Genomic DNA, 15,545 nt, shown 5'->3' on the forward strand with positions numbered 1-15,545 from the left:
CCTTTGCCCCCGCTGTCACACTTTGAAGCAGGCAGACCTCTGGCACCATGTTGAGCATCGGGGTGCTCCTACACAAACTCCTGATTCTTTTGCAGGTTACTCTGAGTGTTGTCGTTGGTAAAACCATGATGATACTCTTCCCCGACGCCACGAAAAGATACATCCTAAAGCTGGGCGAAAAGAGCAGAATGAACCAGAACCCAAAGTTCAGCTACGAAAACTGGGGTCCCACTTTTTTCAGCTTCCAGTATTTGCTCTTTGTGCTGAAGGTGAAGTGGAGGAGGCTGGAAGACGAAGCCCACGAGGGACGCCCTGCCCCCAACACACCGGTGGTGGCTCTGAATGGGGAGATGCAGCACCTCTTCAGTTTCATGCGAGGTCAGTACGTCACCCTTGTACCGGTTTGGGGTTGTTCAAAGGATATATGAGGACAAGAGGCTGCCAAGTGGTTAGGGACAAGCAGTGAACGTACTGCATTTCTGCCTTCGAACGAATCCCATTAGCCTGAGCTGCTGTGCCTCTCAGCTCTCTGCCTCTTGATTTCCTGAAGTAACCAGCTCCTTGTCCCAGATACAATATCCCTGCACGCCAGTAAGCTCATAGAGATCTTGCAAAAGCCTGTCCCTACCTAGAAATCCTGAAAGCCAAGATAATTGTTTCTTTTAGGAAGATAAGACCCAGAATCAGAACCATATGCAGTGAGTCACGACCGTTGGCTGTCACTGCCTGCACATACGGAAAGTCCCAGAAGCCAGGCTAAAGCCTAGAAAGCACAGGGTGTTTCTGCAGATTTAAAGGAGCTAGAAATTAAGCAGAAGTTGCTTTGTACTTTGTCCTCTGCCTCCCACTGAAATCTCTGTAGAACGCGGAATTAATCATTAAGCTGCAGTCTCTGTCTCCATGGGAGGGATTAAATCCTTCTCCAACTCTGCTTTTCTAATTTATACGTGTATATATAGAGACAGATAGAGAGATAAAATAGGGTTTGCAACAGAGAAATAGCAGCACACACACAGTACCTACAGGCAGGCACCCTGGTTTGTAGCTTCTTTAAGATGCAAATCTATGCTAGCAGCAGCTTGTGAAGCTAAACTCAGCCAGAAGGAACATCTTGAACGCACTTGAGATAATCCAGCAGGACCACAGACTGAAAATCCTGCAAGTTTTCTTAAACCGAAGCCTTGCAATCAATTGAACAGATGCTAACAAACGTGGGCATGCATGTGCTAATTTGTAAGCAACTGCGTAGATACTTCTGCCCCAGGCTCGTGTAGCATTAGTTTAATAAATACATAAGCAAAGTTCTGTTTGGATAGGAAATTGCTGAAATACATTGAAAGCATGCAAGCCTGTGATGCACGACTGAGAGGGCTGCAGCTTCTACTCATCTCAGCTACAACTGACAGCTTTGGGAAAAGAAAATGTCCAGAAGGTTCATTAAGAGAATTCATCATTTGTGCTCAGACATCCATCTCTGAAATCAGTGTCCTTCAAGAAACTTTGCAGATGATCACACTTAATATCTTTTAAATTCCCTCATATGAAGGATGTCAAGGAGGCTGCGAGGTGCTACATCCTGTACATCCATTTTGGATCAGACCCTTGTCCCAAAGTACCAGTAGATAAATGGTTCTTGTGCTGATAACACAGGGGAGGACATCTGTCTATAGGGTACATTCTGCCTTTGCGAGGTGTTACGCAGGGAAGGATGCTCCCTGGTTAAGCTCACTATTGGATCCTGCACCAGTCAGTGCCAGCTTAAGGAAAAGAAAGCATCCTTATGCTTGTTTGGTACAGGAACCTGGTGATACAGATGTTCTGCTATCAGTTTTGATGTCCTAGGAAGCAAGTTGCGTGATAAGTGATTTAAGTCACTTAGGAAACACTGCAGCAGAGGCTGAACTCAGTGCATTAATTTAGTTCTGTCCTTCCTCCCTCCATCGATGTAACCACAAAGTGTCCTGTGCTTTTCTTCCAGATAACCGACCTTTAATCCTCAATTTTGGAAGCTGCACCTGACCTTCATTTATGTTAAAATTTGATGAGTTCAACAAACTTGTCAAAGATTTCAGCTCTATAGCAGATTTCCTTATCATCTACATCGAAGAAGCTCACGCAGTAGGTACAGTACAAACACCACACGAGCACCTACAACTTTTGCTATATAGCATTCCCTTTAGGAAGAAAAGTAATTTAGCCCAAGAGGGAACTGCAAACAATCATAATCAAAGACGGTAACATCAAATCCAGGCACCAATTTTTGCCTTTGATTCCCCAAAGACTTTACTCACACATCTGACTTGAGGCGCTGCCGCTGAAGGCACTCCTCTCTGTGAGGCGAAGCACGTAGTTAAAGCTGTGCAAGACTTCCTCCTGGCCTTAGTACAGCTCCTTTTGGGAGATAAATGAAATGAATAGAGCATACACATATTTATCTACACTGAGCTAAGACACTGGCAGAGGTTTTTAGCCCATGGTTATGGTGGCTTTCTAAAACATACCCTTTCTAACAATACATTATTTACAGTAGTTGAGAAACACTCAGTCAGTGAAATGGTGGACACGTTTCTCCTTTCCTAGGAACTTGTATGCAAATGTGTATTTGAATGCTTCTGAAGAAGGAGGATATACCTTCTACCCAGTGTGTTTATCCCAGATTGGGAATTTGTTTTTATAGGCTTAAAGAGTAGAGTCAAGCTGAATGAAGGGAGTTCCCAGTTGAGGGAACTGGGCTTGTTTAGCTTGGAGAAGGGAAGGCTCCGGGGAGACCTCACTGTGGCCTTGCAGTACTTGAAGGGAGCATATGAACAGGAAGGGGAATGGCTGTTTATGAGGGTGGACAGTGATAGGACAAGGGGAAATGGTTTTAAACTGGAACAGGGGAGGTTTAGGTTGGGTATTAGGAGGAAGTTTTTCACCCAGAGGGTGGTGACGCACTGAACAGGTTGCCCAAGGAGGCTGTGGATGCCCCATCCCTGGAGGCATTCAAGGCCAGGCTGGATGTGGCTCTGGGCAGCCTGGTCTGCTGGTTGGCGACCCTGCACATAGCAGGGGGTTGAAAGCAGATGAGCATTGTGGTCCTTTTCAACCCAGGCCATTCTATGATTCTGTGATTCTATGAATGAATTGTACTATTGCTGAAACTGTGCTAAATGAGCAGGAAGCAGCTAATATCACGACTTCTTATTTAAAAACCCCCTTCTCTGCAGCACTGATTTTGGCAGACTTGATCCAGATGGGCTATAGCTCCCATACCCAGTATCCTTCTAGGCTTATGTGGGAAAATTTCAGCTAAAATACACCTAGTATTTCTGAATCCTGGACAAAGGGAAATACTGTTTGTTCAAAGTAAAGGGAAAAAAAACTTAGGATCATCTGTTTTCAAAGCTGTACCGTTCTCCCACTCTAAGGAGGACCTCTCATTTCATAGCAAATTTTGTTGTCAGGAGTAAATTGCAACATATGACACAGTACATCTCTACCCCAACACCTACACTGCATTGCTGAATACCTTTCCCATTTGTTTTAGATGGATGGGCCTTCAGAAACAATGTTGTTATTAAAAATCACAGAAGCCTTGAGGATCGAAAAACTGCAGCACAATTTCTTCAGCAGAAGAACCCCTTATGTCCAGTGGTTTTAGACACAATGGAAAACCTGAGCAGCTCAAAATACGCAGCGCTGCCAGAAAGACTGTATATACTTCAAGCAGGGAATGTCATCTACAAGGTAAAAACCATCAGCAATAACAAGCACAGCTTGTTGAGACCCACAACCGTTAAGAATGCCTTACATTTTGTTCAACAGTCAGTATTTCACTCTGTTTCATAGCTGGTTGTTTCACAATTCATTGTAACCATAGGGAAAAAAAAGGACTTGCAGCAAAACCAGTCAGGGCCTTCACAATGTACATATTTGATGTACACCTCAGTCCTGCTCAAATATTTATCCTGTGGCTCATTAGAAAACCTAGCTACATCGAAATGCAAGATCCAGGCACACTCCCCAGCTCCAGGAGCCAGACATGGGCCCTGTCCCAGTTACACAGCAGGGTGTGACTTGTGCACACACCATCTCCTGCGCAACGGCTGCCAAGCAAAGGAAGCCCGAGCACACCCACCCACCGTTCTGATTTAACCACCATGCTCTAAAGACTTCTGCTCTGTGTATTTGAGCTTCACTGCATAATTTTATTGCCTTTGCAGGGAGGAGTGGGGCCTTGGAATTACCACCCCCAGGAAATACGCGCTGTCCTGGAAAAACTGAAATAGAAAAAGAAGAGGACATCAGAGTAAAGACTATCTGGATATAAAAGCTCGATGGATAAGTTTTCATAGGCCTAAGAGTTAAAAAACCAAAATCTCAGAATACTAGAAACAACTAGAAGGAGAATAACGTACGTGCATTTAGAGGGCATCCACACTGTGGTTCATCATTCCTGTGTCTGGGGATGTTCAGGTCTGTCACAACCACCTCAGCTTACTGCGCTATACCACAGGCAGTAATGAATGCCAGTTGAGTCCGTTGAGCTGTTATGACTGGATACCAACATCTACATCCTTTAAGAATACGGTGCAGGATAAACCTTAGGGGTGGTGACATTTGCAAGACCCAATTTCATGCAAAACAAATGATTCCACATTATTAAGTTTCTCTCTCTCTTGTACACATACAATGTTCCTAAACGTTCAGTTTCCCTCACTTCAGAAGGCTTCTGAATGGAACCATCTCTTGACATTTGTTTCTATAATATTTGTCATGACAGTCACAGCATAAAGCACAGACGGCTGTGACCTGATTTTAGAAAATATTTTTAGAAACAAAGGATTGATCTGCCATTGTTCAAACAAATAAACAAACAAACCTTTCAGAGCACCACGGCTCTCTCGCTTGTTTTTTTCCCTCTGGTTATTTACAAGCATCAGTAGCTTACATTCATCCTATTAAACAGTTTATTTTGAGTTGATGAGAAAATTTCCAACTTAAGGGCTTGTGAAGAGCTTCTCTGACAGTAAGAAGTAATACCTCTCATTTCAGTATTTCGCACCCTTTCTACTCAGAGTGCAAGGGAAACATCTCACAGGAAACTGAGCTTCAATTCATGTATTAAGAAAGTCTGACCTAAACACAGTGATTGAAATGAACTTGGTAATGTTCAAGTGTAACACCCCAGGTTATAAAATCTGTTATTACAATTAATGAGAGTACCGTGTTCAGTACAACAAACTGATGGTGAACGCATACTACATCTGTATCTTCAAAAGCTCTTTAATACTAGGTTGTAATAAATATTTCCTGTGATAGAGATATCAAAATATAACACAAAAAGGTACAAATTTAAGCCAGACTTAAGTGTCTTCTGCTGTGCCCTCTGCCATCACCCTGTGCACTGATACAAAATGATCAAAGGCAGATTTGATGATGAATCGCAAATAGGTGGCCTGGAAATCAGGAAGCTGTAAAGCAAAAAATAATGTTAGCTCACACTCAGTTGTAACGTAACTATCAAACCATTTGCAGGTTTGTTACAAAGATAGAGATGTCTGTTTCCAAATGACAGGTAAGTGAAGTTCTTTCAATACATGCAGCCAGCTTCAGAGCTTCTTCAGATGAGAGCGAGTCCAAACAGCTGTCCCTCCCCACCCTTAATACTGCAGCCCTCGAGACAACAGCTGAGGGAGAACACACTGCCATGCTTCTGCAGAGAGCTCTTTCACACAGTTAGGAGCAGCATGCAGGTGCAATTTCACACCATAATCCACAGAGGAGCAGCAGCAAAGGGCAATTGCACACCACGGCCAATAAATCCCTACATCTAATGTCAGCTTAGCAATAATCCTGTTTTTGTCATAGCTTCTACCCAGTTAGTTTAGGCATCCTATCCCACGAAGCACTATGGTGTATCCTGTGTATACTCACTGGAAATTCTTCCATTTGAAGCTGTCCTTCTGTGTGTTGCAAATCTAGAAAATACATTTTTTCAGCAAATAATAAGTAACAGGGCACAGTGCTGTGAAAAACTGTCACCAGGCTTAAGAGTTCATGAGAATTCAAGGACCATGAACTGATACAACACACAGAAATTGTTCTTCACAAGGTGAGCCAAGAGAACAAATACTTTTTGTAATATCCCAGTGTAAAAATACAACTCATTGCACTGTTTTATAAGACATCACCTGAGGGGCATTTAAAAGAATATATAACAAAGCAGGAAATGGCACTCTATTATACTATATTTTTATTATACTATATGAGTCTGTTTTCAATTTTTAAAATAAAAGAGTGTACAAGTAGTGCCTGTAACCCTTATACTGCACTCTACACCTCCAAACAGCTAAGCAGCCCATCAGCATTCGTAAAATGTACTTAAATGTCTATTAAATTAACTTCTAACAGAATAATCAAGCCAGATATGAACGCTCAACAAACACACACAGAGTTCAAATGACTCACTGAAAAATTTGAAGTGCATCAGTAACAATTAAAAAGGATAGTTTTATCTGTATGGATCAACAGAGCCTCCGTAAAATCTAAGAAGCATAATTTTACACGCTGCATTCTTAATCGAAGGCACAAAAATAAGACTTGACCTTACAAGAAAGTGTACTGTTCCCCAGCACATTTGTTAACCAGGAGCCATCTGAAAAAGCAGTTTTCAAGTTAAGAAAATGGCACTACGCAGCACGAGGCTGCATGAGAGGGAGCCTGGCCGTTTTCCAGCATCCACGTTTTCAGTGGATGATCAGAGATACAAATGGGGAACTCCAAAAATTTGACACTATTTAGCAAGGAGAGACTGATCCGTCCTCCCATCAGTGCTGAAATGCTTCAGGCAACTGCTGTCAATACCTCATTGCAAGAACTACCCCATAGTCCAATGCCACAGGGAATTTCTGCAAGAAAACTGGGATTCCTGTGAAATACATCACAGAGAAGACTAACTAACGCTAACTGAAAATAACAAAAGACATGCAGGTGACAAGGCTCTACCAAAGCATGACACTGTTCTGGGGTTGGAACCAGGTGATCTTTAAAGTCTGTTCCAAATTAATCCATTTTATGACTCTATGGTTCTCTGACTTTTGTTCTCGGCTGCCTGCCATGGTACATATCCTAGTGCTGACCTCCCTTGTTTTTCTAGAGGAGAAATAATAAAAATTCAAGCTTCATTAGGAAGTTTTACTTTTTGCAAATTATCTCAGTATTATCAACAAAAGCCAACGAGAATCACTCCTAGGTTGCCTAACAAGAGCTGTGTTATTCAAAAGCCTTGACACAAGTGGGTCAGCAAATGTACCGATCGACATCGATCCCACCAAACCGCCCCCACTTCAGGCTCAGAGCCTTACCTTTTTCAACGCACTCTTCAAAGTCTACTGGGTCCTTAGATACGCTTCTTTCAATCCTTAAGCTCCGCACTAAAATACAAATGTTTTAGAGTATCAACATAAACCCCGAGGTTTACTGATCTTTATGTTTATTGCATCATGTTTCATCGACAAAGCATCTTATAATGAATTCCTGCTCTAATGAAGGGCAGAGGACTACGAGACAGCCCCCACACTGTGTAATGGCACAGCTGCCCAGGGAGCGAGGGGTCACCACCCATGGAGGTGTTCCAGAGCCACGGGGATGTGGCACTGAGGGATGTGGGCAGTGGGAATGAGGGGGTGGCGATCTGAGAGATCTTTTCCAGCCTTAATGGTTCTGTGATGCATTCAATGGGACTGTTCAAAAATAAGATGGTGCTGTGAGGACGTGCACACAAGCAGAGCTACGCCCTGAACAACGTGAGCCATGTGCTGCTATGGGAGCCCTTACCCAGGTAGCACTGGATCGCCACTCTGCTGATGGTCACACTCTTGGGAAAGCCAATGATGAACTCCTGTGGGAACATCCCTGTTGTGGTCCAGAACGTTTCGGAACTTCTGTGGAGAAAACGGCACAAAGCCACCCCCTGTGGCTCTTTGTTTGCGGTCACCTTCCAAGAAATCCCCCCCTCGAGAAACAGAACAAAGAATGGAAAGCCGCTTTATTTGGGGTGCCGTAACCGAACGGCTGTGTGACAGCGGGGCTGCTCTGCTGCAGTACCGCAGCTCAGGTCGCAGAGGGGCGATACGAACGCTGTACAACAGTACCACAGGAAGGCTCGCGGCGACGCGGCACTCCGCGCCCGCAGGAGCCCGGCCCGCACGGCCGGCCGCAGCCCGCAGCCCTCACCCGTCCGCCATGTTTCCGGCCGGGTGCTCCGGGTCGCTGGAGGTGGCCATGACGACGGCAGCGCCCGCCGCGCTCAGGCACCAGTCGGTGGCCCGCATCCTCGCCCGGGAGCGGGGAAGGCGGAGGGAAAACCCGAGGGGAAGGCCCGGCGCGGAGCCGCCGGTACCCGCAGACGGTCCGGCCCCGCCTCCCGCTCCCCGCCCCCGGCGCGGCCCCGCCCGCAGCCGCCGGCGCCGCGGGATGGGCGGCGGGAGCGGACGGCGCGGCCCGGGCGGGTGACGGCGCGTCGGGGCGGCCCCCCGGGGCAGGTAGGCGGGGGTCGGGATCGCTGCTCGGCCCCGGGAGCGATCCCCGCGCAGCTGCCCTCCCCGTCCGCCGCCCCCCGGGCGGGCCTCGCGCCCCTCAGCAGCCTCCGGGCACGGCGCGGAGCGCAGCGGAGCCCCCGGCGCTCCTCACAGCCTCCCGCTCGGCCCTGCCCCCTCTCCCCCGCCCCGTGCTCCCTCCCCGCTGTCCCCAGCCCTGGCTCGGAGCCCCGGGCCGCAGTTCCCGGCAGGCAGCCAGGCCCGGCACCTGCTCGCACTCGGGGCGCCCGGGATCGCTGCGGGGCCTTTCCCGAGCCTCCCCGGCGGCGCTTTACCCACCTCTGGCTTCTTTTTGCAGAACGGGACGAGGGGAATGTCGTACTGGCTCCACTCGGAAAGCCACGCGGATGCCGGGCCGATCTACGTGCGTGAACGTGGGGAGCTGCACGTGGTGAACGCGGGTGCGGGCGGCGTCCAGAACGCGCCCCGCAGAGCGCGGCCTCTCAGGCTGTTCTCCGGGGGGTTCTCTGTGGAGCTCTGTCTGAACGGGGAGGACGACAGGGCGAGGAGGCCGAGGACCGATCACTTCATCTTCACGTACACCAAGGAGGGCAACCTCCGCTACTCGGCCAAGTCCCTCTTCAGCTTGGTGCTGGGCTACATCTCCGACAACGTCGACCACATTGACTCCCTGGTCGGCTTCCCAGAGCAGATCGCTGAAAAGCTCTTTTCAGCCGCCGAAGCGAGGCAGAAATTCACAGAACCCGTTACGGGACTGCGAGCCCTGCAGAAGTTCACTGAAGCATACGGCAGCTTGGTGCTGTGCTCCTTGTGCTTGCGGAACAGGTAGGTGCGTTCAGTCACACAGCATCTGCTGAGCTTTTTGCTGGCGTGCTCCAAGTTCTCTTTTATTTTCTCTCAACCACAACTTTAAACGGGTTTTAATCTCCAGGGCCTTACAGTGCCACCTAATTTTGATCAGCTGAGCCTTGCCTCGCCTAACGCTGCTTGCTTCCTTTTGTACCATTCCTTTCAAGTGCCACCTCAGGTATTTCACGGGATGTTTCTGTAGTGGCTGTTTATAAGCATTCCATACTTATGTGACTGTACAGATAAAACATACCCTTGCAGACCATCTGGGTTTATTCACCGTGGGTTTCTATCCTGTTTCATTTCCTAGCTCATTTCATGTTCAGGACTCAGCAGAAGATAGTTCTGTAGGTGAGGTAGAGCCTTTGAAGTCAGGCGGGTTTTAGCTTAGTGGTGATGGTGGTTCCTGTCCCCACACTGAACACACTTTAATGATGCTCTGATTAGAATACAGCACCGTTTCTTCCACCTTGTCAATGTCCCCAATTTCTTTTACTACTGGAGTGTCTCAACAGGCTTAAATCTGGACGTGCTTTTAAAGCTTTGCTCTTACTGAAGTCTTGGGCAGTGATATAATGAGTCTGCCTTCCATCGATACATTTTAAAAAGGGGTGGTTTATTCAGTTTAAAATCAAAGGACGGGCACATTTATCTGAAGTGCCAAGGGTGTTTTAAGCACAGCAGGAATGTCTGAGCAGAGGTCAATTACCTTGTTTTAACCCTTCAACTACTCCCTCTTTATTTTTAGTACAGGTACTTTTTATGAGCTTCATTCAGAAATGGAATTACCTCTGGCATATTTTGCCATTACAGAAAGCTCAGTTAAATATCAAATCTTTGAAATCCAGGAAGTAAGACACTCAGACATTTTTTATGAGTCTTATTTCTAAGAGCCCACACTCACTAAGCCCTCTGAGCATGTATTACCTATCAAGAACTGTCTTGCATTCTAACTGCACGTACTGCCTTCCACCTAGCTGAGTTGCGTGGCAAAGGGATTTGGGTGGAGCGCTTCAATATGGGTACCAGCACAGAGAAAATGCTCTTATTTGCACGGGCAAAAAGGTTTCAGGGATCATAGTAAGCACCCCTAATTTCACCACTGAAAATGTTATCCTCAGGGACTGCCTTGCCACAGGGATTGTGAGGAGATATTAGTGAATTGAGGGATTGTCTTGCCATAAATGCAGGGGAGATGGGGGTAAGCGATATTACTGCGTATTCGTGCATGCCATTCTTCAGTGCATTCCCAGCTCTAAATCTCCTGCTGAACAGTTCCAGCACAGATGCTTGCGTGGCTGCGGAGTGAATCAGATCAGGGAACCAACACAGCTAAAAAAAAAAATAACCCACTGTATAACTGCTGCCTGGGTTGTAGCCACAACTCTGGTTGGAGTCAGCCCTGTGGGTGTCACGTTGGAATCCAGCTAGTGAACTGCTCTACTTCTCTAGTGAAGTACTTTATATACGAAGAAAGTAACACTTTGTCATTTGGTGAGCCGTTCTGATGCATTGGGAACAGATTTTATACCTGTTGGTTTGTCTACACACTTTCTGGATGCTAAGGAAGAGCAGTTTGTGTAGTTGATTTAAGGTAATCTACGTTATCCTGAAATGATATGGTAATCATCTGTAAATAAGCCCCCAACAACGATGCTTGCAGGTTGAAGTCTTAACAATTAGTGTGTTAGTACTTTGTCAAAGCACGTGTGATATCAGTTGAAGGAGAAGGCTGGGAGCTCAGGTGCACTGTAGGCAGAATGCAGTGTTAAAAAGGTAGTTACAGCAGCTGGCTAATTTCTGTCAACTTCCACAGACGCGTGAGAAATAACTGCATTGTGCTTGAATTTGAGAACATGGGGCCCTTGTGCTCCTCAACGGTGATAGCTTTTCTGTTCCTTACAGATACCTGCTTATCTCTGAAAAGCTAGAAGAAATTAAATCTTTCCGGGAGCTGACATGTTTGGATCTTTCCTGTTGTAAACTCGGAGATGAACATGAACTTCTGGAACACCTCACTAAAGAGGCTCTGTCGAGGTACTAATTGCGTGACATGTATCAAGAGATGACATTTGCTTTTGCTACTACTAAACAGTTCAAAGAATCGGGCTGTGACTTTAAAGGAAAATTTCACAGGCAGCAGCATTTAAGTCTGAAGATTTGGGTTGTTGATAAAACCTGCACCTGAGGTAAACGTAGTACCGAATTTACTGTACACAAAGCACGTGATCCAAAGGACACGCTGAATCTCAAAGGTCCTACCAACGTGCAAGTTAACTTACTGCTCGTGTTTAAAGCAACTTCTTGTAATTTTAGTTGTCAGCTAAAATAAATGCACCTTGAGCATTTGGAACAGCTTCACACAGTTATTTCCTTCTTTAAAGGAGAACTTTTATCAGCCAAATTTTTAACCAGTGTGCCAGATGGAGATTTCTGCAAGCACTAGGCTGAGTATTTCATTAATTGACAGTTTAGTATCAAACAGTATTGCAAAATTCATTTTCTAAAGATTAGAAAGTAGAAGGCTTGGGAAATCAGAAGGCAGAAAAGCTGCTGATGAAGGATATTGTTCTAGTGTAAAAACTTCGGTGCATTTTGAGACAAGATTTTGTCTTGAAGTGCTCTGGAGAACGTTCTAGCTGTGGTTTTCCCTGAGTTCATCCATGGTAATACCGTATCGTCCACCTGAACATCATCACCATCTCTCTTAACAAATCTGTCCTCTCCCATTTTGCCAAGCGTTTTTCTCTTCACAGTCTTGAGTGGAGATTGGCAGCCCCAGTTTAAATAACTCCAATTAATAAACAACCTTCTTGTCTCTGGTAGTAAATACTCGTGCTGTAGGACTGGCTTGTTGCTGGAGCTCTGGGAATAGCTGGTCAAGTGAGTGCTTCTGTTGAGCTAGCAGAAGGAATATGGCAGTGGTTGTTTCCCCTACCACCCCGAGCTTCTTTCTTGCTATTTTAAATATTTATTAAGTTTTTATTGTCTACTGAAGAGCTGGTTCAAGAAGAGCCCCAGCTTTCCACATAGACTTTAAGACAATTTGCAGAACTGTCTAAATAATGTGACTATAAGCTACATTCATGGTATTTCTCCTCTCAGTGTGAAACGGCTTCTCCTGAAAGACAACGCTCTGTCAGATGCAGGCCTTCGCAGAATGACAGCACCAGTACGGGTATTGAAAAAGGGACTTCAGAATCTTCTGGTGTTAGATTTGTCTTGTAAGTGCTGCGGGGCATATTATTAGTAGCAAAATGTGTCCTGTTTGGTGAAGAATTTCTACTTACCATAGATGGAATACGTCTAATTTAGCAATTCCCACAGGCCAAGTACCCAACGCCAGGTTTCAGCAACAACGTTGCACAAGGCAGAGGTCACGCCTTGCCACTTAACATAAATATCTTTAAGCATTTGAAAGTAGTATTGTAAAACCTGTCTTTTGATTATTAGAGGAAAAATACTAGGTTTGACTCAGTTTCCAAACATGAAGCATACAACAAGGAAAAAAAAAGGCCAAAAATGGTCCAATATTAGCTTTTGAACAAATAGTTTCTTGGTGTTCTGACCGTAACTCTCCACGCGTTGCAACTTAACTAACTTTACTTGACCTTACAGGTAACCCTAAAATCACAGACGTGGGAATTGGATACCTTCTTTGTTTCAAGAAGTTGAGCTGTTTGGACATTTCTGGGACAGGCCTCAAGGTGAGAGAGCTTCTAAGTTTATTGGACAAGTGCAATCAAATGTCCCCCCCTCTGACTGCTTTGTTTCCTTATTCACTAGGATGTGAATGCTGTTGTTAAGCGGATCCAAACGCAGATAGGCTTAGTTCAATCAAAAGTGCCTCTGAAAGAATTTGATCATAGTAACTGCAAAACAGAGGGATGGGCAGAACAGGTATGGAGCTTTAAATCTATCTTACTCTATAGAAATTGTCCTAATTTAATACCTGCGGGGTATTAAATCACTGAATAGGATGTAATAAAGGATAGAGTTGTTCTTGGTGATATTTCTATATACATTACAATGACTCCTTCAAATCTTATTTCAGACAGTTCTGCAGTGGGAGCAGGCAGTTATGGAGGCCATAAAGCCACAAGAAGACTTGAGGTCCAGAACAGCTCAGCACTTCTGTACGTAACTGCATAGAGACCACATCATTTAATCGTTGTCTATGAGCAGTCAGTATTCGAGGTTGGCTTAGCCAGAATAATTTGCAACGTTGTGTTTTACAGCATAATCCTAATTTTCCCTAAATCTAAACTTTTATTTTCCCCCCACTCTAGATGGCAAGACGCATAGAATAGAGGAAGTGGTTAAATGCAAGTTGGTGGAAGCAGAACCAAAAGCATCTGGAAACTTACAGTTTTATAAGGAAGACGTTCAAAATTGCCATTTACCTTTGAAAAAGGAGGTTGCAGGCAGCCATGAATTAAAGAACAATAAAAAGAGAGCTTTGGCAGAACAAGAGAGAGAAAGGACTTCTAAACAGAAGCATCTGTGCCTCACTGTGGAGGACTGGGATTTGTTAAATACCTACTGAGTCAGAAAGAAGAGGGTCTTTTGTTTGTTGTTTTCTTGCTGATGACAGAGTTTAGACGCACTGAAAGGCACTAACAAAGGAGAGCAGTATTGTTACATCTGGTTGTTGTGATAGGCTTGTGGGTTAACCTATGCTCGGGGAGGGAGGGGCAAGGTCAATGAAGAGAATGGTGATTCTACTGTATATTTTCAATACATAATTTTTTTCGAATAAAGTTTTTAGTGTCATCCTTAACTCATTTTTCTGACATAGACGTTCACAAAAATGCTGGTCCTATTCCTTCACCCCTCTCATCATCACCTTAGGGGCAGAAGACTAATCAACCTAGCTGAAATAAAGGTGCTCTGTGCACGTTAAGTGCAGTGGGCCTTTAATAGTGCTGGTAGTACAGAAAGCTCAGCCTGTAAGCATGAGGCCGTGCTCTACAGCTCTGACAAAGGGAGGAAGCAAACAGGATAAGCACAGGCCCCAGGGGAGGGAGCAAAGCAGAGAGACAGTAACCCCCTCGGTTATGTAGTTACTGCAGAAATCCAAATAGAAGTCCCCTATCTCCCTCCTTTTAATCCGAGAAATGAATGCTGAAGTGGGTTACAGTAGGGATTAAAGTCTACAGTTGTAATATGACATACTTTGTCTTACAAGCTAATTCTACTTGCGTTTTATGCTTTAAAACCTACTCTCAGTATTTATACGTGCCTGTAATATGCTATCTACACTTGACCATCTACCTACAAAGGACAGATGCTCAGAATCATTTTGCATTAGCCTGCCCAAAGCCAGGAGTACAGGTGTAATGCTACAGGTTTGTCACAGAAACACACAGGACAGGAATCAAATCAAAATTGAGGTGCACAGTGCCTGTGAACTGGGCCTGAGAGCTTCCTCGTATCCTTTAAGGCCAAGAACTTAAATAGGTTTCCTCTACTGATGCTTATTTAGAGGATCTCTTCCTTTTACACAGCATTTGATTATCAGAGTACAGTGACAACAAAAGCAGCCCATCCTTGGAAATAGCAAAGATGCCAAGAAAGGGAACTTTGCCTCTAGAACACACAGAGATGAGAGATGAGAGAAGAGCCTTTCTCTCTCTGCTCCTTTGCTGCTGAAGTTTCTTCAAAAAAGGACTACAAACAAACAAGCATACTTGCATTCAAGCCCTACATTTTTTTCCCAGAAACTCAAAACTATTTATAGCGTCCACTGAAGACATCAGCCCTCTTCTGAGGCAAATAACAGCACAAACAGTGACTTAGCAGAACAGCTTGACAGGCTGTAACGCTCAGGCCCAGCACTCCTCCTGCAGCTGCAGTTTGGTTCACCAGGCAGCACGGATTGCTTTTGCTTTGCTAGCCCTTCCCCAATTGCCATCTGCTAATGCGACCGTTAAGAGATGTCCAGCTCATAGAATTGCGTGCACCGCTTCACCTCAGTCAAGCAGCTGGGAGCTGGGGCTTTGACACACCAAATAGGCACATTGTGATTTGGCACAGAGGGTCTGTCAGGTTACAGGAGCATCAGTAAAACAATACAGTATAGCCTCGCTTTTCAAAAGAGGTGTTCTAAAGCACTGCGCTTATGTTCTCCATCCCTGATAAAATTAGCCCCTT

The 15,545-nt window shown here is 45.2% G+C and overlaps 3 protein-coding genes across 3 annotated transcripts; 2 read left to right on the plus strand and 1 right to left on the minus strand.

Moving 5' to 3' along the window:
* The first annotated feature begins 17 nt into the window (after positions 1-17).
* Positions 18-4,875, plus strand: DIO1 (deiodinase, iodothyronine type I). The gene is made up of 4 exons (NM_001097614.2): positions 18-378; positions 1,979-2,122; positions 3,530-3,729; positions 4,206-4,875. The coding sequence occupies exons 1-4, from the start codon at positions 48-50 to the stop codon at positions 4,269-4,271; spliced, it is 741 nt and encodes a 246-aa protein (NP_001091083.2). The 5' UTR covers positions 18-47; the 3' UTR covers positions 4,272-4,875.
* A 64-nt stretch (positions 4,876-4,939) lies between these two features.
* Positions 4,940-8,390, minus strand: HSPB11 (heat shock protein family B (small) member 11). Its single transcript, NM_001277613.1, is given in 5 exon segments — positions 4,940-5,456; positions 5,920-5,963; positions 7,350-7,418; positions 7,822-7,928; positions 8,221-8,390. Coding segments are annotated over 5 exon segments (426 nt in total). The 5' UTR covers positions 8,319-8,390; the 3' UTR covers positions 4,940-5,348.
* An 89-nt stretch (positions 8,391-8,479) lies between these two features.
* Positions 8,480-14,172, plus strand: LRRC42 (leucine rich repeat containing 42). Its single transcript, XM_422489.8, has 8 exons — positions 8,480-8,528; positions 8,881-9,368; positions 11,298-11,429; positions 12,498-12,616; positions 13,011-13,099; positions 13,179-13,292; positions 13,447-13,528; positions 13,682-14,172. Exons 2-8 carry the CDS (start codon positions 8,896-8,898, stop codon positions 13,936-13,938), a joined length of 1,266 nt encoding a protein of 421 aa, XP_422489.2. The 5' UTR covers positions 8,480-8,528; positions 8,881-8,895; the 3' UTR covers positions 13,939-14,172.
* Positions 14,173-15,545: the final 1,373 nt, after the last annotated feature.

Source organism: Gallus gallus, chromosome 8, assembly GCF_016699485.2.
Source record: "Gallus gallus isolate bGalGal1 chromosome 8, bGalGal1.mat.broiler.GRCg7b, whole genome shotgun sequence".
Taxonomy (NCBI): domain Eukaryota; kingdom Metazoa; phylum Chordata; class Aves; order Galliformes; family Phasianidae; genus Gallus; species Gallus gallus.